General features: G+C 46.1%; 1 protein-coding gene across 8 annotated transcripts in view; it reads left to right on the forward strand.

The window, feature by feature from the left end:
- KIF25 (kinesin family member 25) overlaps window positions 1-23,594 on the forward strand; it is a 107,745-nt gene that overhangs the window by 36,070 nt on the left and 48,081 nt on the right. For all 8 annotated transcript variants that reach the window (XM_077120874.1, XM_077120871.1, XM_077120873.1 and 5 more), the window contains 3 exons: window positions 4,652-4,755; window positions 10,064-10,152; window positions 13,133-13,169. In XM_077120874.1, coding sequence (XP_076976989.1) covers window positions 4,652-4,755; window positions 10,064-10,152; window positions 13,133-13,169 — 230 coding nt within the window. The remainder of the gene's footprint in view (window positions 1-4,651; window positions 4,756-10,063; window positions 10,153-13,132; window positions 13,170-23,594) is intronic.

The following is a 23,594-nucleotide window of genomic DNA, read 5'->3' on the forward strand; positions in this document are numbered from 1 at the left end:
TTCTTGATTTCCCCCTCAGCTTGTTCATTACTAGTGTATAGAAATGCTACAGATTTTTGAATGTTGATCTTGTAACCTGCTACTTTGCTGTACTCATTTATTAGCTCTAGTAGTTTTGTTGTGGATTTTTCCGGGTTTTCGACGTATAGTATCATATCGTCTGCAAACAGTGATAGTTTTACTTCTTCCTTTCCAATTTTGATGCCTTGTATTTCTTTTTCTTGTCTAATTGCTCTGGCTGGAACTTCCAACACAATGTTGAATAATAGTGGTGATAGTGGACATCCTTGTCTTGTTCCTGATCTTAGGGGGAAAGTTTTCAATTTTTCCCCATTGAGGATGATATTAGCTGTGGGTTTTTCATATATTCCCTCTATCATTTTAAGGAAGTTCCCTTGTATTCCTATCTTTTGAAGTGTTTTCAACAGGAAAGGATGTTGAATCTTGTCAAATGCCTTCTCTGCATCAATTGAGATGATCATGTGATTTTTCTGCTTTGATTTGTTGATATGGTGTATTACATTAATTGATTTTCTTATGTGGAACCATCCTTGCATACCTGGGATGAATCCTACTTGGTCATGATGTATAATTCTTTTAATGTGTTGTTGGATACGATTTGCTAGAATTTTATTGAGGATTTTTGCATCTATATTCATTAGAGAGATTGGTCTGTAGTTTTCTTTTTTTGTAATATCTTTGCCTGGTTTTGGTATGAGGGTGATGTTGGCTTCATAGAATGAATTAGGTAGTTTTCCCTCCACTTCGATTTTTTTGAAGAGTTTGAGGAGAGTTGGTACTAATTCTTTCTGGAACGTTTGGTAGAATTCACATGTGAAGCCATCTGGTCCTGGACTTTTCTTTTTAGGAAGATTTTGAATGACTAATTCAATTTCTTTACTTGTGATTGGTTTGTTGAGGTCATCTATGTCTTCTTGAGTCAAAGTTGGTTGTTCATATCTTTCCAGGAACCTGTCCATTTCATCTAAATTGTTGTATTTGTTAGCGTAAAGTTGTTCATAGTATCCTGTTATTACCTCCTTTATTTCTGTGAGGTCAGTAGTTATGTCTCCTCTTCCATTTCTGATCTTATTTATTTGCATCCTCTCTCTTCTTCTTTTTGTCAATCTTGATAAGGGCACATCAATCTTATTGATTTTCTCATAGAACCAACTTCTGGTCTTATTGATTTTCTCTATTGTTTTCATGTTTTCAATTTCATTTATTTCTGCTCTGATCTTTGTTATTTCTTTCCTTTTGCTTGCTTTGGGATTAGTTTGCTGTTCTTTCTCCAGTTCTTCCAAGTGAACAGTTAATTCCTGCATTTTTGCCTTTTCTTCTTTTCTGATATAGGCATTTAGGGCAATAAATTTTCCTCTTAGCACTGCCTTTGCTGCATCCCATAAGTTTTGATATGTTGTGTTTTCATTTTCATTTGCCTCGAGGTATTTACTAATTTCTCTTGCAATTTCTTCTTTGACCCACTCGTTGTTTAAGAGTGTGTTGTTCAGCCTCCACGTATTTGTGAATTTTCTGGCATTCCGCCTATTATTGATTTCCAACTCCATTCCTTTATGATCCGAGAAAGTGTTGTGTATGATTTCAATCTTTTAAAATTTGTTAAGACTTGCTTTGTGACCCAGCATATGGTCTATCTTTGAGAATGATCCATGAGCACTTGAGAAAAAGGTGTATCCTGCTGTTGTGGGATTTAATGTCCTATAAATGTCTGTTAAGTCTAGCTCCTTTATAGTAATATTCATATTCTCTATTTCTTTATTGATCCTTTGTCTAGATGTTCTGTCCATTGATGAGAGTGGTGAATTGAAGTCTCCAACTATTATGGTATTTGTGTCTATTTCCCTTTTCAGTGTTTGCAGTGTATTCCTCACGTATTTTGGGGCATTCTGGTTCGGTGCGTAAATATTTATGATTGTTATGTCTTCTTGTTTAATTGTTCCTTTTATTAGTAGATAGTATCCTTCTTTGTCTCTTTTAACTGTTTTACATTTGAAGTCTAACTTGTTGGATATTAGTATAGCCACTCCTGCTCTTTTCTGGTTGTTATTTGCATGAAATATCTTTTCCCAACCTTTCACTTTCAACCTATGTTTATCTTTGGGTCTAAGATGTGTTTCCTGTAGACAGCATATAGAAGGATCCTGTTTTTTAATCCATTCTGCCATTCTGTGTCTTTTGATTGGGGAATTCAGTCCATTAACATTTAGTGATATTAGTGTTTGGATAATATTTTCCTCTACCATTTTGCCTTTTGTATTATATATATCATATCTGACTTTCCTTCTTTCTACACTCTTCTCCATACCTCTCTCTTCTGTCTTTTTGTATCTGACTCTAGTGCTCCCTTTAGTATTTCTTGCAGAGCTGGTCTCTTGGTCACAAATTCTCTCAGTGACTTTTTGTCTGAGAATGTTTTAATTTCTCCCTCATTTTTGAAGGACAATTTTGCTGGATATAGGAGTCTTGGTTGGCAGTTTTTCTCTTTTAGTAATTTAAATATATCATCCCACTGTCTTCTAGCCTCCATGGTTTCTGCTGAGAAATCTACACATAGTCTTATTGGGTTTCCCTTGTATGTGATGGATTGTTTTTCTCTTGCTGCTTTCAAGATCCTCTCTTTCTCTTTGACCTCTGACATTCTAACTAGTAAGTGTCTTGGAGAATGCCTATTTGGGTCTAATCTCTTTGGGGTGCGCTGCACTTCTTGGATCTGTAATTTTAGGTCTTTCATGAGAGTTGGGAAATTTTCAGTGAAAATTTCTTCCATTAGTTTTTCTCCTCCTTTTCCCTTCTCTTCTCCTTCTGGGACACCCACAACACGTATATTTGTGCGCTTCATATTGTCCTTGAGTTCCCTGATACCCTGTTCAAATTTTTCCATTCTTTTCCCGATAGTTTCTGTTTCTTTTTGGAATTCAGATGTTCCATCCTCCAAATCACTAATTCTATCTTCTGTCTCTTTGAATCCATCATTGTAGGTATCCATTGTTTTTTCTATCTTTTCTACTTTGTCCTTCACTTCCATAAGTTCTGTGATTTGTTTTTTCAGTTTTTCTATTTCTTCTTTATGTTCAGCCCATGTCTTCTTCATGTCCTCTCTCAATTTATCGATTTCGTTTTTGAGGAGGTTTTCCATTTCTGTTCATATATTCAGCATTAGTTGTCTCAGCTCCTGTATCTCATTTGAACTATTGGTTTGTTCCTTTGACTGGGCCATATTTTCAATTATTTGAGCATGATCCGTTATCTTCTGTTGGCGTCTGCGCATTTAGACAGATTTCCCTGGGTATTGGATCCAAAAGTTTGGAAGATTTTTCTGTGAAATCTCTGGGTTCTGTTTTTCTTATCCTGCCCAGTAGCTGGCGCTCGTGGCACATGTTTGTCTGTGGGTCCCACCAGTAAAAGGTGCTGTGGGACCTTTAACTTTGGAAAACTCTCGCCGTCCGGGAGTTTCACTAGCCGAAGCGGCTTGGAAGAGTGCGAGTCGGCCCGGGGTCCGAACGCGGGGAGGGTTGCTGGCCCCCGCAGCCCGGGAAAGCGCCCGTCCGAATTTCCTAGTCGGCCCGGGGCGACAAGTGTGGCGGGAGGGCACCAGCGGCAGCGGCCCGCCCGGGAGAGTGCACGTTCCCAGGGAGTCACGGGTTTGGAAGGGGCCTCCCCCACCCGTCACCGTTCTCCTCGGCCTGGGGATTTCCGATCCAATTCTCTCAGTTGGTCCGGGGAGCTGCACGTCGTGTGGGCGCCAGCCGCCGCGGTTTCAGGGGACTGCCTCTCCAATTCTCCCAGCCGGCCCAGGAAGGGGGAAGTGAGTGACTCTGGCCGCTTGCCGCCCCGCCCAGTGAAGCCTGCGCGCCTCGGCGATCTCACCCGAGCGGCTTCTCTCAGCCAGCCAGCCGTTCCAGGATGGGGTACGCTGTCTTTTTTATCTCTGTTGTGGCTTTGGGAGCTGTTCTGTATCGTTTCTACTCCCCTAGTAGCTGTCCTGGAGAAGAAACTAAGATCCGCGCGTCTTACTAAGCCGCCATCTTCTCCGGAAGTCCTGACCTCTCTCTTTTAAGCCTCCAGCTAGTTAAGTTAAACCTCATTCACTGTAGAAGACACCCCCTTAACCAACTGCACATGCCGTCCACCACAGATGAGCTCCACATGCTGGCGATTCCAGCCCACAGTCACACAGCTCGGTGCCCAGCCAGGGAGGCACCTGTGCCTCATGCCCATGGGGTGACCTGGGTCCCCGTGGAGAAAGCAGGTGCCGTGTCCCATGTGACAGGCTCAGTTAATCCTCGTGGCATCCTTGCAGAATTGGTGCTCTAATTCTTAGTTCCCAGGACAGGAAATGGCCAAGGTTGCAATGAATAGTTGGTGGCCCAGAGGGCAGGCCCGGCTCCTCCTCAGCTCCTTCCACGCTGGCCCGGAGGCCGCAGAGAGGCTTACTGGGGGCTGCAGATGCTCCTGGGCCAGCGCGGGCCCCAGGTTCCCCCGGGACTTCCTGCGGGAGGGGCACCAGCCACCCAGACCACATGAACCCAGTGAGCTTTTCCGTCGTCTCTCCTGCCCTGAGAACAGTAACGGGCTGTGCCGGCTTTGTGGAAAAATTTCATCTTGATTTTGGGTGAAATTGTTCTTTCAGCACGTCAGTCAAGAGAAGTTCACCTCGAGAAGTCCTTACAAGAAATAAAGGAACAGTATCAGATTGAAAAAGAGAAGAGAAGATTACTTCACAATAGACTGGTGGTGAGCGCGCCAGCTGTCAGCCCGGGTGTCAGCCATACTCTAGACGGCCCAGGAGGGAGTGTCAGGGGCGCCGTCTCCAAAGAGGGCCAGTGTGGGGCAGGGGCCCTGGGAGGGGGGATGGGGGGATGGCAGGGAGTAAGGGCAGGGGCAGGGGCAGAGGCCCCTGGGTGGTGGGGCAAGGGGACTAGGCAAGGGGGGTGGGGGCAGAGGCCCTGGGTAGGGGGGATGGGGGGATGGCAAGGGGGAACGGGGGGGGGGCCGGGAGGTGGGGCAGAGGCCCTAGGGTTGGGGGGCGGGGGGCAGAGACAGAAGCCCTGGGCTGGTGGAGGGCCAGTGGGGGCAGGCTGGGAGGGGTCAGGGCAGAGGCCCTGGGTGGGGGGCCTGGGCAAGGGGGGTGGGGGTAGAGGCCCTGGGTAGGGGAGCAGGGGGCCAGCGTGGGGGGTCCCACACACCCTGAGGCCTGGCACAGCCCCCTGACTCTTTTCGGGAGTTGATGGAGCTGCTGCAGGGTCTTGAGAAGGAATGGCTGGTTTGTGCTATTAAAGGTCACTTTACCTGCTCTGTGGAAACTGGACAGTTAGGACCCAGGGTGGGAAGGGCTGTGGCCGCGCCCTGGCAGGAGGTACAGGAGTCTGGATGGCTCTGGTGGCTGTGAGGTGGCACAAGGCCATGAGGGCTGAGACGCAGGGCAGCTCCTTCCTGTGGCCGCCACCACTCAGCTGTCCCCCTTGGGTCCACTGGAGAGGGTCCCGTGCCAGCTTTGGCCCACCCTCCTGAAAGGCGTGCCATCTGAGACCCCTGACATTCACGGCCAAGACTCAGGTCTCTGTGGCTTATTTGGTGAACCTGACTCGTGGGGAAGTGAGTTTTGTGTCTTGTTCTTTGGCTGATCACTCTGAACTGGAGTTACCTGAAGCTATAGAAACGCACTTTCCAGATGAGACTCGTTCCTTCCCTCTGCTGCAGAGTCCTGTCAGTTGTTAGGGAAGTCTGAGAGTATTCCAGTTTTATTATCTAAACCTTCAAGTGCATGGTTCGGTACTCTACACATTGGTTTAAGTGTAACATTGCTTGAGTGCTTACTGTGCACCAGAAGCTTTTGTAAATATTTTGCATGCATTTTCTTATTTAATCCTCGCTGTAGCACCACCTTTGTGGATTGCTGTAAAGACAAAGTGAGGTGCTGCTGAAATGCTTAGCACCTCAATAGGTGTCAGTAAATTGTAACTTTTTATTGTCTGAAAGGGGAGAATGAGCCCCACATTTGGCTGTTGTGAAGAACGCTGCCGGGAACACTGGTGCATGAGTCTGGGCAAGACCCTGCCTTCTCTCTCTGGTGTGGTCCTAGGACTGGATTCCCAGGCCATGCAGTAACTCTGTGCTTTACTTTCTGAGGACGCGATGGCGCTTTCCAGGATGTCTGCCCCATTTTACATTCCCACCAGCAGTGCACTGAGCACCAGTTTCTCTGCATTCTCTCCAACATTCGTTATTTTCCTTCTTCTTTTCTTTTTTTTAATAATAGCTATCCTTGTGGATGTGAAGTGATTTCTCATTGTGATTTTTATTTGGTTGGCTAATGATGGCGAGCATCTATTCACATGCTGATTGATAGTTTGTATTTTTTCTTTGGAAAAACATTCAAGCCCTTTGCCTAGTTTTAAATTGGGTTGTCTTTTTGTTATTGGGTTGTAAAAGTTCTTTATATATCCTGAATATTAGAACCTTATCACATTCATGGTCTGCAACTCTCCTCTCCCATTCTGAAGATCACCCTTTCACTTTCTGTATTATGCCCTTTGATGCATAAAAGTTGCTAATTTTTCATTTTTTATTGTGAAATATTGCATATGTACAAAAAAGCCATAAATTTCAAAGTACATTGCAACAAGTAGTTGCAGAACAGATTTCAGAGTTTGGTATGGGTTACAGCTCCACCATTTTAGGTTTTTCCTTCTAGCTGCTCCAAGACACTGGAGATTAAAAAGAAATATCAATATAATGACTCAGTAGTTATACGCATATGTTAAATCCTGGCTTCTCTGTTATAATTCCTCTTTCACCCTCTTTAAAAAAATTTTTTTTATTGAGAAATCTTCACACACATACATTTCATACATGGTGTAGAATCAGTGGCTCATGTTATCATCACATAGTTGTGTATTCATTGCCATGATCATTTTTTAGGAAAGTTGTTAATTTTGGTGAAGTCCAGTTTATCTCTTGTTTCTTTTGTTGCTCATGCTTTTGATTTCATATCTAAGAATCCTTTGCTGAATGCCAGTCATGAAGATTTGACCCTACTTGATGTTCTTAGCGTTTTGCAGTTTGGGCACCTATATTTAGGTCCTTGGTTGGGTCGTAGTTGATTTTTGCATATGGTTTGAGGTAGGGGTCCAATTTCATTCTTCTGTGTGCGTTAACCGTGGGATCTATACTCACCCACATCGTTCCGTGTGCTGGAGGTCTTCACTCTGCACACGGCCCTGGTTCTGCCTCGCGTCCTTTCCCTTCGACAGGAGGAACTCGGGCTACGTTTCTCGTTGGGCAGGCCTGGTGGTAATGTGCGCCCTCAGCTTTTGTTGATCCAGCCAAGTATTAATTTCTCCTCTTTTTTTTTTTTTAATTCTAGTAGTCATGAGGAATATATACATGTTTTTATTCAGGATCCAGATCCATGATTTATAAAAAGATGGTCTCAATTGGAAGTGAAGGCAAGACCTATGTTAAGATATAGGCTTTATTATCCTTAAATCAGTTTGGTTCTACAATTGCTTTCTAATCGTTTTTTTTTACATGGGCAGGCACCGGGAATTGAACCCGCATCCTCTGGCATGGCAGGCAAGCATTCTTGCCTGCCGAGCCACCGTGGCCCACCCTCCTCTTTTTTTGAAGGCTGGTTTTGCCAAGTATTATTCTTGGTTGGCAATTATTTTTCTTTTGGCACTTTAAATATATCATCTTTAGTCTGCAAGCTGTGGGAATGCGATGTATCAGAAACAGAACAGCTTTTAAAAGGGGAGATTGATTAAGTTGCAAGGTCACAGTTCTAAGGCTGTGAAAATATCCACATTAAAGCAAAGCTACAGAAATGTCCAATAAGGCATCCAGGGAAAGATCCTGTGGTTCAAGAAGGTGGAAGATCCACGACTGGAAAGGTGCCTGGCTCCCCGTGCCCCATGGACTCCGGGGGGAGGCGGGAAGCCCTACTCTGGGGGCCCCGAGCTGCAGGCAATGCCTGCTGGGCCCCTGTCTGCCAGCGCAAGAAACACCTCAGGCAGGAGGCTGTGGGAGGAGTCGCAGGGCCAGGGTGGAGCTGGGAGGAGCGGGCTGGGTGCAGGGCAGGTGGGGGCCCTCTGTGCATGTGTTTTCACCCACAGGAGCTGGGGTCTCAGCCACCTCCCTCGTTGGGCTCTCTGGGACTGTTCTGCATGTCCTACCTCTTTGGGGTTACCCTGTATCAGTTAGCCTGTTTTCTGGCTCATTGGTCTTTTCTCGCAGAGGGAGGGAACTGTAAAACACTGCTCCACTGTCTGTGCTGTTCATGCGGCAATTCTGAACACGACGTCTGACGTGGACCAGCATCTGTGCACGGGAGGCCACTGCAGGGGGTGCGGTGGCCCCAGGGACCTGGCGCAGGGGGTGGGGGCAGGGGCGTGGGGGACAGCCCATGGGCTTGGCTTCTAGGGCCTGTAAAGGCATTGTGGAGCCCTTGGGGGGGGGTCAAGGGAAGCCCCTCTTGACCCCCTCCATGGCTCTCCTCCAATCCAAATTCTCATAAGTGACTGGAAAAGGGAAAAAAGCAAGCTCGTTACATTCGAGGCTGGTGGCTGTTTGAAAAGGGTTGGTCACCGGCGTGCTGGGTGGCAGAGGGTCCCGGGCATTGCGGCAGCTGGACTAGAGGGTCTGACCTGGGCGCAGAAGGCCGCATGCACCGGGGCAGGGTGGGAGGACAGGATGCTGTAGTGCTGCAGGGTCGCGGGGGAAAGGGCAGAGTGGAATCAACCCTGAGGTGGCTGCAGAGTTACAGTCACTGCTGCTTTCTGCATTAGTTACAGTGATAATCACGATAACTGCTGCCCCCAGCCCTCCTCCTCAGCCCCCCGCCAGCAACCCTGGGGCCTCCACCCTCTGTGGCCGCTCCTGGGGTGCTGCCCACTGCTGTGCAAGTGCCCCCCCCCCCACCCTGTTTGGACCTTTTTTGGTTAGATCACCCTTTTAGCTATTTTCTCCCAATTTCCCCATGCCTAAATCCACCGTCCCTTGTATCTAGTGAAGCAGTGCCCTCTCCTGGCCGGCGCCCGCACCCCCCCCCCCGCGGGCCTGTGCTGCCTGTCTGTACATGGTGGGGTGTGCAGCACACTCGGGCTCCTCCCATGTTGCCAAGTCCACGGCTGTGGACACATGGCTATCCCCACAGACTGGTTGCAGGGGTTCCTGCTGCAGGCCACCCAAGGCTGCCCGACTAACTGAAAGCCCCCCGTCAGCCCAATCCCATTCTGTTCTGCCATCACCCCGACTGGGGATGTGCTTCCCATCTGGACCAAACCCTGAGGTGGGGGGGGACCAGCCGCAGGTGTTAGAGGCAGCCAGCCACGGGGGGAAGCATGGGGTGGGGCACCAGCCAGCTGCCCCCAGGTTCTCAGTGGCATCCTGAGGACGGGGCTATAGATATGGAAGGGTCAGCGAGTGGATGGCGCCTGGGACTGGCAGGGCTTCTGCAGTGCCTGGGAAGCTGCTCAGCTGCAGGTCCTGGAGCCTGACGGGAATAGTCCAGCCCCAGGACGGAACCACGTTTACTCACAGAGTAGCACAAAATTCAGATTTATGAGTTCCAGTTCCTCAACCTAGGAAAGTTACAGGTATATTACTATATTCCATAGTGGTAGAATTGATTCGTGCTGTTTGTTTTCCTCTCTGAATAGCCCCTCTTCCCGCTACTAAGTCGAACTCCCTACAGGGGTCAGGACAGTTGATTAAGGTACTGAATTTTCACACACTCCCCCGAAAATGCCCTGAAAGAATTAACCCACTATGCTAATGAAAAAAGTATTTCAGTTGATCTTTATTGTCCAGTGATAATCATTTGCCATGAGAACAGATTTGTTAAGGATGAGTATTAAAAGCATGAAATAACACTAAACCCTCAATATTCTGTAATGATTTTTTTGAGACGTCAAAATGTACATGATAAATCTAATGATCACATCTTGGGGAAAATGTTACTTAGTATATGTTTTTCAAGGAAACAGTACAGTTGTGCTATCTTGCTCCTGTGATAAGGGTTAAAAGCTCTTTCCTGTTGTAGGAGCTGAAGGGAAATATCAGGGTCCACTGCCGAATCCGCCCTGTGTTGCCCTTTGATAGTGGATTTGATGATCCAGCATTACAGAGCAGGTAATTTGTACTGCTTTCTTTTTTATAAACGTTTGTGAAAAGAGCAAGGCCAAAATGGAAACACCTAAGTGTGTATCTTATGAGACCTATTTTAAAACTAGGATCCTAGTGCTTTGGTTACTGTTGAAGTGTTTTCTCCTTGCACACTATTCGAGTGTGTACTCAGATTGTTCCCTTACAGCACAGCCCTGGGCAACACATGCTTTAGACTTGAGATGACCAAGGGGTTCCCACTCGCTCCTCATTAGGAGGAAATAGTGGGTTGCGCTGCAGCTCCTGCCTTCTTGGTGGGTGTGGGGGAGGGCGACGGCTGCTCCCCACCCCTTCCCCACGCCCTCAGGAGCGTGGAGTTGGTCCCAGAGGCACCCGCACCAAGGAAGCCTCTCCACGCACCTTCAGCTGCTCCTGCCCCAGGGCCCGGCCACGCTAGCACTGGCATGCACCCCCAGGCCGAGCTTCTCCACGCACCTTCAGCTGCTCCTGCCCTGGGAAACGGCCACGCTTGCACCAGAATGCACATCCCCAGGCCGAGCTTCTCCTCCACTCTTTCCAGCGTGCTGGGTGCGAGAAGGAGGCGCCTATGCTTTCCCACTCTTTGCCTTTTGTTCATTTAGCTATTATTTACAAAACACTCTTCCTTTTTGACATTTAGCTATAGAGTCACTGTTGGATACCTCTAAACACAGAAGGGTTTTGTATTGAAATAATGCAGAGGCTGCTTTTATCACAAGCCTGTTTCAGAGCCCAAGATGATGGCACATGTCCAGCATTCAGCCTTCTCTTGCCACTTTTAACTGTTTTACATTTTTTGACTCCTTTATGTGGGGCCCCACCCGCTTATCTGCACTTTCAGCTGAACTCCTGAGTCCACTTAGCCCCTTGCTGCTGTCTGCCATCTAGGCAGTTCCTGCTTCCATCTATAAAAGGCCTGCGCTCAGAGACTTCGGGAGCAGGTACCAAAAACCCGTGGGCATTGCTGAGAGCCGGGATCCCCCGCAGTGGCATTGTCTCGTCCTGGTGGCCCCTCCACGCCAAGTGGCCTGCGGAACCCACCTGCCTGGACAGCCCCCAGCTGCCTGGACGGCCCCCAGCTGCCTGGACGGCCTCCACCTGCCTGGATGGCCTCCACCTGCCTGGGCGGTCCCCACCTGCCTGGATGGCCCCCACCTGTCTGGATGGCCTCCACCTGCCTGGACGGCCCCCAGCTGCCTGGATGGCCCCCACCTGCCTGGACGGTCCCCACCTGCCTGGATGGCCCCCACCTGTCTGGACCGCCCTCCATTGCAGCCACAGCCCCGGCTGACACCGCAGCCTCCCCCTGCCCCCGCCAAAGGAAGGCCTCTCCCTGTGCCCCACGTCCCTGCTCTGCAGCAGGGGTGGCCTCCTGCTCTCCCCCACAGCTCATCCTGGCTGCCTGTAGCCCACCCCAGGCACTGTCCCCTCAGTCTCTACAGCCCCTGGTTGCCTGGCCCGCTGCCTTTTCCTTGGGTTCTGCCTCTTGGCCTCCTTGGGGCTCTTACTGTGAAACGCTTTATCTGCAGCTCAATCCACGTTGTCACCCCACCTTCAGACAGGAAGGACGCTGAGCTTTCTTGGGGCAGCCAGCCCTTCTGGTGTAGAGAAAGTTTTGATGGTTTTCATGAATAACATGAAAATTATCTGGCATTCATTTACTCGAATGTTTACCTGAAAACCCAAGTGCTCTCCCTGTGCCTTTTACTTCCTGCCCTAAGGAGGCAGGCGGCCCTGGAACCCCCCCAACCAAGGCCTGGCAACCACCTGGCGGGAGCAGGAGGCCCGTCCCCCAGACACTGGCTTGGCTGGCCGCCTGTCCTGCTGCCCTCTTCACCTGCTCACATTGACACCTCTTCAAACACCCAGCTCAAGGCTTCTCTGTGTTTATATTATACAGTTTAACATTTGACTTTAGAATGTCTTTAGAAAGCCCTTTGCCAGTTCTGCAATATGAAAAAAAACTTTTTTTTTCCTTTTTCAAAGTTATAAGATTTTTATTTGCTAGCTGTGATATTTTCTTAAATGGTGGCCACTTCCTGAGAGTCCAAGTGCCTGAAACCATGGCACGTTAAGGCCAAGTGTTCAAGATGGCAATTAGTCATCTTATAGCAAATAAGTGTGTGTGAGTGTGCTCTCTGAGGGCTGTTTACAGCCTGATGCTGTCACAGAACTCCCCTGGGCCTTCACTGACCAGTGCGGTGGCTACTAGTCACATGTGGCTATAGAAATTTGAATTCTTTAGAATGAAATGAAATTTAAAACTTTCGTTTCTCAGTTGTACTGGCCACATTTCAAGTGCCCCTGGAGCCAGTGGACTGCGGGTGCAGGGACTCCCGTCTCACACACACACACACACACACACACACAGAGTCCTGCTGACCACGCTGGGCGAGGCTTCTGTTTATGCTCTTACACTGTTCACCCTCATTCGAGTCTGGTTTTAGAATGTAATTGCCTTTGTTTGGACCCTTGATTGCTTCCAGACACTAAAGTCCTTGAGGGCACAAGCCTTTGTGTAATCCTTCTTCAACCCCAGGTTTGAAACCAACTCTTGAGGTGCAGGAAGTATTTAAATACACGTTTACAGGTTACCAGAACATAGCTGAGTCACTGCCATATAAAACATTACGGAATATGAAACTATGATAAAGGGCAGAGGTATAAGAGAAAAGCATCCAAGAGAAAATAAAAGGGGATTGGAGATGAAAACAAAAATGTAAAAAAATAAAGGAAGAACAGGACATTGAGTAGATTTTTAGGAAAAGATAAGAAAAAATAGATACATTGCTACAAGAAGACAAGGCTAGTGAATAGATGAGAAGGAGTAAGAAACAGGGAAATATAGGAGAGAAAAAAACAGAAATGATGATGTAGGAAAAAATAAAGGTTCTTAAGAATTTGCGTATAAGGAATACAGAAAGGAATTATATACTGATCTATACTTTACATGGTTCTATTTCCTCAGCTCCCTCTGTGAAAAAGTAATACATGCAGTTGATGATGTAAGTAAATGTTTCTTTTTTAAAAGTATTTTTATTGATAAAACTTAACGCAAAAACATTCTTAATATGCAAACATTCTGTACATGATGGTGTACAATCAATGGCTCACAGTATCATCACATAGTTGTGTATTCATCACACAACAAAAAAATGATCATTTTTTTGAACATTTGCCTCACTCCAGAAAAAGAAAAAAGAAAAAACTCATACATGCCATACCCCTCACCCCTCCCTCTCATTGACCACTAGTATTTCCCTCTACCCAATTTATTTTAACCTTTGCCCCCCATATTATTTGTTTATTTTTTATCCGTATTTTTTACTCATCTTTCCATACCTTGGATAAAAGGCACATCAGACACAAGGTTTTCACAATCACACAGTCACATTGTGAAAGCTGCATCATTATATAGCCATCTTCAAGAAACATGGCTACTGGAACACAGCTCTATGGTTTCAGGCACTTCCCTCTAGCCATTCTAATACATCATAAACTAAAAAGGGAATATCCATATAATGTGTAAGAATAACCTCCAGGATAACCTCTCGACTCTGAAATCTCTCAGCCACTGACACTTTATTTTATCTCATTTCTCTCTTCCCCCTTTCTGTTGAGAAGGTTTTCTCAATCCCTTGATGCTGAGTCCCACTCATTCTAGGATTTCTGTCCCATGTTGCCAGGTGGGTCCACACCCCTGGGAGTCATGTCCCACGTAGAGGGGGGAGGGCAGTGAGTTAGCTTGCTGTGTTGCCTTAGGGGGAGAGAGGCCACATCTCTGCAACACAAGAGGTTCTCTGAGGGTGACTCTTAGGCCTAATTTTAAGTAGGCTTAGCCTATCCTTTGCAGTAATAAATTTCACAAGGGCAAACCCCAAGATTGAGGGCTCGGCCTATTGACTTGGTTGTCCCCACTGCTGCAGAAATATCAGAAGTTCTCCAAATGGGGAAGTTGAATATTTTTCCCTTTCTCCCCATTCCCCCAAGGGGACTTCGCAAACATTTCCTTATTCACTGTCCAGATTACTCTGGGATTTATTGGGGCATCACACCAACCTGGAAAAACCAACAAAATCTCACACCCTATTCAAGATTCCAACTAAACTAACCATGCAAATTAAATTAGGAAATGCACTACCCAAAATATAAATTTTGTACCAAATAAACATCTCTCCCTTTAGTCTCACACAGGAGTTGAAGCTCTAAAATAAGGACAGTATCATCCTTTACTCAGTCTCCCGATATACCTTGCTCCGATCCAGCTCAGCTTCCTTCATATCTCTCCTCAAAGTCTGGTCACTTTTTCAACTTTTTAAACAGTTCCTGCATGGGGTGCTGCTGACTTTCATAGTTTCAGAGCTCTAACTCGGAGTCTCAGGTGTCACATAAATACTTGAAGAATAAATGTTTCTTAACGAATTATGTTTAGAGAGCAGCTTTTTATTTGACAGATATTTTCGCCATTGATACTAACTCAGAGATTGAATGAATAAAAAATGATTTCCTTATTTATTTCATATTTTCTTAGTTAACAAAAACCGTTTTTGTTCCCTGAATTCTACTGGGACATGAAATTATTAAAGCACTGGTTTCACTTTAGTTAGTGAAGCTGACTCCTGATCTACAGCTCTGTGTGAGAAAAGTTACTTCACATTCATTAATTTTTCAGCCCAAAAGATTGATCAGTGCATAGGTGAGTGAGCCCTACAATATAGAGCGTAGAGAAGTTGAATATATTCTCAGACAGTCCCTTCAGACTATTTGTTGATTCTTTCCCAATAGTAAAATTAATGTCTGTGCTGTGGAATTTGTGGGGAAAAAATATAAAGAGAAAAGGTGTAGCCCCGTAATATCTCCCTACCCACTTTCAATTTTTTTCTCTTTTCATCTATGCCTATGTCAACATTTGTATGACATTTGAAAAAAAAGGTTCACATTGAGCATACTGCATCCTACTTTTTCACTTAACCCTCTACAATCAACATTTTACATGTCATTAAATCTTCTGAACTATAATTTTGCTGGCTGTCATTCTACTAAATCAGTAAATTTTGTTAGTTGTTTGATCAATACTAAGTTTTGAATTTTAATTAATTTGGATAATATAGCAATTAACCTGTCCACAGACAAATCTGACCCTGTATCCCTAATTAGTTCTATATAAACTACTAGAATTTAAATTGCTCGGTAAAAGGATTTGATCATTTTTAAGACTTATGATAATGTTATCCTCCAAAAAGTTGTACTAAGAGGTAGAAATACACATTTAAAATTAACTATATGTAATGTTTGTGTATAGAGAGAGATACATAGATATATGGATTAAAATTTTAAAACGAAGCAAGGGAAGAGACATGAAAGCTAACGCCTGTCCTCAGCTGGAAGTAGGGCATCAGGTGAAGTGGCAGTTGTGGGAAGCAGAGGCTGGTGGATGTGCCCGTGGTTTTGACTTTGGAATCATGTTTTACATTAAAATTAAGTTAAAGGGGGGATGTCCACAGGAATAGTGGAGAACCCCCCTAAACTCATCCATAGAAATAGTGAGAAACTGGCAAAAGTTGTTGAAATCAACCTCATTCAGAACTGAAAATGAACCAGAGCCCTGCAGTAATCCAAGGAGTGTTGACTGGAGAAAAATAGCTGCATCTCTGGAGAGCAGTGAGAGTGTGCACAGAGGAGGGCAGTGAGAGTGTGCACACAGGGTAGTGAGACTGTGCACAGAGGGCAGTGAGAGTGTGCACACAGGGTAGTGAGACTGTGCATGGAGGGCAGTGAGTGGGTGCATGGAGGAGTGCAGTGAGAGGGTGCACACAGGGTAGTGAGACAGTGCACAGAAGGCAGTGAGAGTGTGCACCGAGGGCAGTGAGACTGTGCACAGAGGGCAGTGAGAGGGTGCACACAGGGTAGTGAGACTGTGCACAGAGGGCAGTGAGAGGGTGCACGTAGGGTAGTGAGACTGTGCACAGAGGGCAGTGAGAGTGTGCACAGAGGGCAGTGAGTGGGTGCACACAGAGCAGTGAGACTGTGCACGGACGGCAGTGAGACTGTGCACACAGGGTAGTGAGACTGTGCACGGAGGGCAGTAAGAGTGTGCATGGAGGGCAGTGAGTGGGTGCACAGAGGAGGGCAGTGAGAGTGTGGATGGAGGGTAGTGATACTGTGCATGGAGGGCAGTGAGAGGGTGCACTTTCGCTGTGCGGTTCCCCTCCCCACCCACTTCCCCCGCCTCTGCAGTAGTGGGACCTGCAGCCTCTGTGGGGGTGGAAGGGGCACCCGTCGGCATGCTAGAGGGACAGGGGGCTCTGCACACCCTTCTTGGGGAGCTGCTGCAAGCTGGCCTGCCCTCCTCTTTGGAAATGCCTGCTCACGGGGTTGCTGTAAGTGACCCAACTTGGGCTTGGCTGGTGGGCACCACCTTCTCCGGGGACCCTCTCCAAACTCTTCACCACCGGCTGTTTAACCTCGCAGCTGCCTGAGTGGGAAATAATGACAGAGCCAACACGTGTGTGCTCAGGAAACCCAAAAGGAAAATTTGGGAAATGAGACATCCCCTGGGCTGTGAGGCTTTAACACTCTCCTGGTGGTAGAGAAGTCCATGCACATGCGCATGGAGACACAACCAAGGGAGCAAGTGTACAGAGACACACAATTGAGCAAGTGTTCAAAGACACAACTGAGGAGGAGTACAGAGACACACCACTGAGCAAGCAAGTGTACAGAAACACACCAATGAGCAAGTATACAGAGACACACAACTGAGCAAGCAAGTGTATGGAGACACATATGCCCAGGGCTGAGCACACACCCAGAAGAGCCCCAAGAAGGCCCTGCCATCTCCCTCTGCACAGGCTCGGCAGTGCTGGGCATGGCCTGGCTGGCCACGTTGAGTGCACCCCAGCACGCACGCACAGCCCCTGGAGACTCACTGTTCCATGAGCTCACCAGGCAGCTACCTGAGCAGCATCTTCAAGGCCGCACTCAACAGACAAGACAGGCTTTAAGGAGTTGTTCAGGAGAGTCACTAAACCTGCCAGCCAAGCAACAACCACAAAACCTGCACAGGGGGTCTCATTTCCAGAGTGACCTCATTATACTATTTTAAATGTCCTGTTCTACAAAACTTTTAGAGAAAAGCGTTTGTGTAACATCTCATGACCTTGAATTAGGTGATAATTTCTTAAACACCACCAAAAATACAAGCGACCAAAGAAAAAATAGATAAATTGGGCTTCATTGTAATTTTAAAAGGTGCATTTCAAAGGACACCATCAATAAAGTGAAAAAAACAAGCCATAGAATTGGAGAAATTTTGCAAATCAGATATCTGAAAAGGAACCTGTATTTAGAATATATAAAGAACTCTTACAATTCAAAAGTAAAAAAGCTAATTATCCAATTTAAAGATTGGCAAAGGATTTAAATAGATGTTTCTCCAAAGAAGATAATATATAAGTAACCAAATCTGATAAGGAACCTGTATCTAGAATATATAAAGAACTCTTACAATTCAAAAGTAAAAAAGCTAATAATCCAATTTAAAGATTGGCAAAAGATTTAAATAGATGTTTCTCCAAAGAAGATAATATATAAGTAACCAATAAGCCTATGAAAAGATGCTCAGTATTCGTGACCAGAGAAAAGCAAATCAAAACCACAGTGTGCCACCACTTCACATCAAGATGCCTATAATAAAAGAGGCAAATAATGACAGGTGCTGGCAAGGATGTGGGGAAGTGGGAGTCTTGTGCAGTGCTGGTCCAAGTGCAATTGCTGTGCCCTTGTTGGAATCAGATTTGAACAAGCCAACTGTGAAAACACATCTCTGAAACAATCAGGAAAATTTGAGTATTTTTACAAGTGTAATTATGGAATGGTGATTTTGTTAAATGCAGTTCTTACTGGTTAAAGATATATGATGAATATTTTTAGATCAAATGATATGTTGTCTTTTATTTAAGTTTAAATATGCTAGGAGAAAAGGTGAGATCAATTGAGCAAGAATATATGTAAAACAAGACTGGCCTAATGTTAAAAAATTTTAGATGCTGTATGATGGTACATGAGGATTCATTGTACTATTCTTTCTGTTTTTATATATGTAGTGCAAGTTTTTATAGATAGAAGTTTAAACCTCTACTGGGCTATACTTTATTCTAGTTTATTATGACAGTCACTAAAAAAAATTTTGACCATCAGGAATTTCACGGGGAAAATGTGTCCTGCGTTAGAAGCTGCTGCCCAGCACCTGGCAAAGAGTCATTATTATTATTTATTATTCATTGTTACTGCATTCAATTTCTTGATAGTCCTCCCCAATCCCTATCACAATTCCACTGAATCTTCAAATTCAGGAGTTTGCAGTTTCATATCCTACCCAAGAAGCAGTAAGATAAAGCTTCTTTTGATTGGGCCATTTGGGGTTACATTTATAAAATCACTAACCCCCATTTAAAAAAAAATTTGATAGACCTGTTCATTAAAGGACTTCATATCATTAAATCTGCTGAAAAGGCAAGTGATCAGTTTCATGACATTGTAATTCTTGGCCTATATTGTGTTTTTATTTCCAAAACGCTAAGGCGAGTTTGTATTGGATGTGGAACACAGCATTTCATTTCAGTTTGCAGTCTAATTTGACATTTAATAGTTTTGGATTCAATCTATAAATAAAATCAATTTCAGCTGGAGAATCTGGCTACTACCCTCGCTCTCGGGACTATCATAAGAGTTATTTTTCTGCATTTTTCCTTTGATTTAAATCCACTTGTTTGATAATCAGAGACGAAAACAGATTTCTGGATTTGCGTCAAGTTCCCGCTGAACAGCCTGTGGACATCAGCGTTTCCCTCTTCTTCCTTCCTCCCTTGCTCGGTTTGATAGCTACTCACTTGCATTTCTCCCTGTAGCCAATAGAGCCTATGGGCCAGGTAATACTTACCTGAATATTTTAGAAGAGGGTGAAAGAGTCTTTGTGGCAATGCTTGACAAGAATTGATAGAGTTGGCACACCTAAGACAGTCTGAATGGCATCAATTATTTTTTTGTGGTCTTTGACAAATTACTTATTCTTTAGCTCAGGTTCTCCTCACCTGGAACTACAATAACTAACTGACATCCGGTATAAGCACTTTTGGCTTTTATTGAAAGTATAAACATGCAGTCATGTCCCAGGTATTTGTATCTGATTTTTTAGGAACGTTCCAAACTCTGTTAGGACAGGGTGTCGTTGGCTTGCTAATGAAGGCAGACCCACAGTCACCACCCTTTTCTCACCAGCCCAGACCTCTGTGTGTGTTTCCATCCATGTAGGATCAGCCTCTGGGAATGGCTCAAAGGTGTGGCAAACAGAGGGCATCCTCAACTGAACTCTTGATTTTTTCTTCAACTCTTCACCGCCCGCCCATTCAGGAAATGGTCATTCGTATTCCTGGTTTCTGCAGCCTGACACTTAGGACCTGTCCTGTCTAATCGTCCTCCAGCTCCTGTTGGTTCTACAGCAGAAACATCTCTTGAATCCGTCTTGTTTTCTCCATTTCCACAGCTGCTGTAGTCCAAGCCATGTTCCTGTCCCTGGACCAAGCCGTGGCCTCCTAACTGACCTTACTGGTGCCCACCTTGCCATTGTCCAGCCCAGAGGCCACGAGAGAGTGATCTGTACCCATGTCACCCCCTCACCTGAAGCACTTCATGGCATCCAGATGAACTGAGGAAAGAAAATCTGAAACCCTTGCCTCTGCTCGCCGCCTCCCTGTTCGCCCTGGCCTCCCGTCCCTTCGTGCCTGTCCCCCAGTGCCACGGGCTGTGAGCAAGACAAGCCCTGTCCCAGCTTTGCATCTTCCTTCCCTCCCTCTAGAGTCCTCTCCCACTCCTGCTCACCTGGCTCACTCTTACTCTTCTTTCAGCTTTCAGTGTGAGCATCACTCCCTCAAAATAGGTCTTTCTAATCAGAGTTAGGAAATAGGTGCAGATGAGTCATAAAGAAATCAGCTTCTTAACCAAAGGTCTTTAAGTAGAGCACAGCCTGCCACAGCTATGGGGTGAGGAGCCGTGGAGGAGAATGTCAGGAGGGGACCTGAGACGGAGCTGCCCACGCTCAGCAGTGAGCAGCCTCCTGCTGGCACCTTGTCCCCTCCCCACCACTGGGGAGGCTCCTGCTAGCACCTCGTCCACCTCCCCGCCACCAGTATCGTCCTTGGGAATTATTTCCCCTCCACCGTGACTGATGCAGCACAGACGTACGTGCCCGTCAGTGCTCAACTGGATCTTCTCCCTGCCCACATTCCCAGTCTCAGAAGAGATGGAAGAACGTCTGGCAGTTCATGAATGCTTCATCCAGGGCCCTGAAAACGAGAGGTGCCACTGGCTATGCAATCTTTATTAGTAACCCATAAAATAATCATCAATATATCATCTCTCCTGCTTTCTTTTTTAAAGAACTTCAATAGGAAACGAACCTTTGCCCTTTGTGTGCTCATTAGTTTAGCAGTGAAACAGTATATATAACCTAACTTGACCGTGTCAAGTGAGAGAACTCCAAAAGCAAGCTTACTGTACTCCATGTGTCCGTGTGTCCATGCCGTGCCTCGCGTGCTGAGGTTAGCCTGCTTCCCAGTTCTTCCCAGTGCTTCCCAGTGCTGCACCAGGGAAGTGACAGTGAGCGCGTCACCAGCCCCGGAGCCTCTGGCCCTGAGTCATCATCAGCAGTTAATACAGCGGCGGCTGCACGGGCGTCAGGTGCTGACCACCGGCTCTTGCTCTGATCATCGGCAACTGGCTGCGGGGGGCAGAGGGTGCACCTGGGGCAGGTAAAGTGTGCACCTGGGCAGGTAAAGGGTAGGGCTCCCTTTCCAGGTCCTGGCTGGAGCGCCGGGCCATGAGTGTGAAGAGGGCACTTCCAGTGCCGCCCGGGCACTCAGAGGGCTCAGCCCAGGGGCGGGAGGAAAGAGAAGGGTGGGAAACCAACTCCAACACGGCCAGCTGGGAGGAGCAGAAACTGCACCCCCAGTTTTAGGAACCGCTAGATGAAATAGATCTTCCAGGAGTGAATTAACAGACAGAAAGGGCAGCTTTGGACGTATGACAAAGCTACTGTGAAATCATAGCCTTTTACAACTACGAATTTACAGAGAAACCACTGAAATGCAGAGCAGTTTAGTCAAGTACCCATGGGCAGGTAGAGCGCAGGTTAGAAGCTACGTTTCCCAAAGAGTCATAGTACCTGGAGAAGACCCTACAGATTACAAAGACAAGCAGCCTATTTGAAAACGGACCAAGGCTATGAACAGGCAGTCCACTAGGGCTCCAGCCGAGCTCTTCCTTACTGTGTCATGCACCGGCACGCCGCGTGTTTTTATCCTGCTCCTCTCCCTTCCTGGAGCCCTTTCCCTCCGTCTCCTCAAGCCCCAGTTTGAACGTCCTTTCTGTGGAGGCCCCTCTGCGCACACGTACCCGCCAGCAGGCGTGATCCCTGCGCTGAGGGTCGGGTGTTAGCAGGTGACAGCGCCTCACCACGGCACAACCCCTGGGTGCAGTCACAGTGTGCAGAACCTGTCATGGGAGGAGGGAATACGAGGTAGAACCTGCCATTTCTCCCTTTTCTTACCAGAAAGAGAGAAAGAGAAATGTGTAAACAGGTGGCCTTACACGAGTCAATTTCCTAAACCTCCTTTTTGTCATCTGTGGAATGGGTATAATAATTGTGCGTACATTTTAGCATCACTTGGAGGAGTTAGAGACAACTTGTACTGCACATAAGAGGGCAAATGTTAACTTATTTTTTTTCCCTTATTTTTCTCTTTGGACCTCAAGTACACAGAATTGAGCTGATCTTAATCCTGGATTCATGACACCGTCACCACTGATCCCTGCGTGGCTTTTAGGCGTCCACTCATTCATTCATTCATTCATTCATCTTTCTTTAGCTCCTTATTTATTTTTCTTTTCCTTTAAACCCTGTCCTGCTGCCCCATCCAAGTTAATTATTATTTTGAATCTTGTGTTGATGGCTTCTTCACACTAAATATATAGAGATATAATAATAATATTTATACATTGTGCATATTTACATGTATATACTTTTCATATCTATATGTATTCCTAAAGCATTACCAGTTAGCTTTAATTGTGCTTTTTCGGACCTTTAGTCTTTACATTCTAACCACCTTAAAGACAATTCTTGACATCATGAGAGCTCTTTTAGCTCTTTGGACCATGTCTCCTCCCAGGAGAGGCCATCACTCTACATTTGCAAAACTAAAGGCCCAGTAAGCTGATTTATCAGCCCCCGGAGGTGATATTCCCCAAGGGAGCCCTGCAGTAACATTCCTCAGAGATTGTGTTGAGAGGCTGCCTCCTGCAGGCAGAGAACTCTCTCTGATATTTGCTGTGAAATCCCAGGGTACCTTTTCTGCCCGGGCTTCCGCTCACTCCAGCAGAAAATGACCGGCTTTTCCCTGCTGCCAGTGGCTAAGGAGGTCACTGAGATAGCTGGTGCTCTTTGTGGGAGGGAAGGGGGGAGGTGCCTGGGCCAGGTGCAGACATTCCACCATGGAGCCCCCCCACGCACCCTGGGACTGTTGCTCCTGCTGGGTGAGTTTCTGTGGCTTAGAAAACACTCAGAACAGCTCGGAGAGGGCTGCGCATGGTGGAAGGACCCCTGGGATGAGAATCAGAAACCTGAGTTTCATTCTGAATGGAGCTCATTTACCACCTGTGCATCTCACAGTTTATCTGTGAAATGTGGGAGTTGAGTAAAATTTTACTTTTAATTTTAAAATTTGATGTCTGAGTTGGTGGCAAGGAATTTTATGCCCTGAATGTTTTTAAAGCTATCTTAGGAACTTGGATATAAATAAGAAAATAGATAAAGCAGCTAAATGGAAAGAAAGTAACTCTTAATTGACCCACTACTATGAGACAGGTACTTTTCAAATGTTTCATTTAGACCTGATTCCATCAATAGGTACTATAATCTCTGTTGTACGAAGGAATCTTAATCGTCTCCACTGCCGTAGCAGGCTCGGACACCTATTCATGGCAATCACTCTGACCTCGGCAGCTCCCACATTGAAAGGATGGGCCAGAGGGGTTTGGGGCCTGAAGGTATCTATAAAAGGAAAAGATTTCGAAAGGCAGGGGGAAATGAATGTCATTAGTGGGAAGAAAGGATGTTTAGTACTACAAAAGGGCAGGTATTTGTTCTTTACAGGCAGAAAAGAGAATTGAAGTTGTGCTTGAAAAATTAAGCTCTGCTCTTGGAATCATTTCAGATGTTTGAAACCTGTTTGCACGCATCACCCTATAAGATGAATTTCCAAATAGCCACTGGGATCTTTTGGACTCAAGTTTGTTTTTATAACCTTTTATGTTCCTCATATCATATCCCTTGAGTTTTCGGGTGAATCATTGTAAACTTTAGCATTTTCCAT

Source organism: Tamandua tetradactyla, chromosome 11 (genome assembly GCF_023851605.1).
Source record: "Tamandua tetradactyla isolate mTamTet1 chromosome 11, mTamTet1.pri, whole genome shotgun sequence".
NCBI classification, from domain to species: domain Eukaryota; kingdom Metazoa; phylum Chordata; class Mammalia; order Pilosa; family Myrmecophagidae; genus Tamandua; species Tamandua tetradactyla.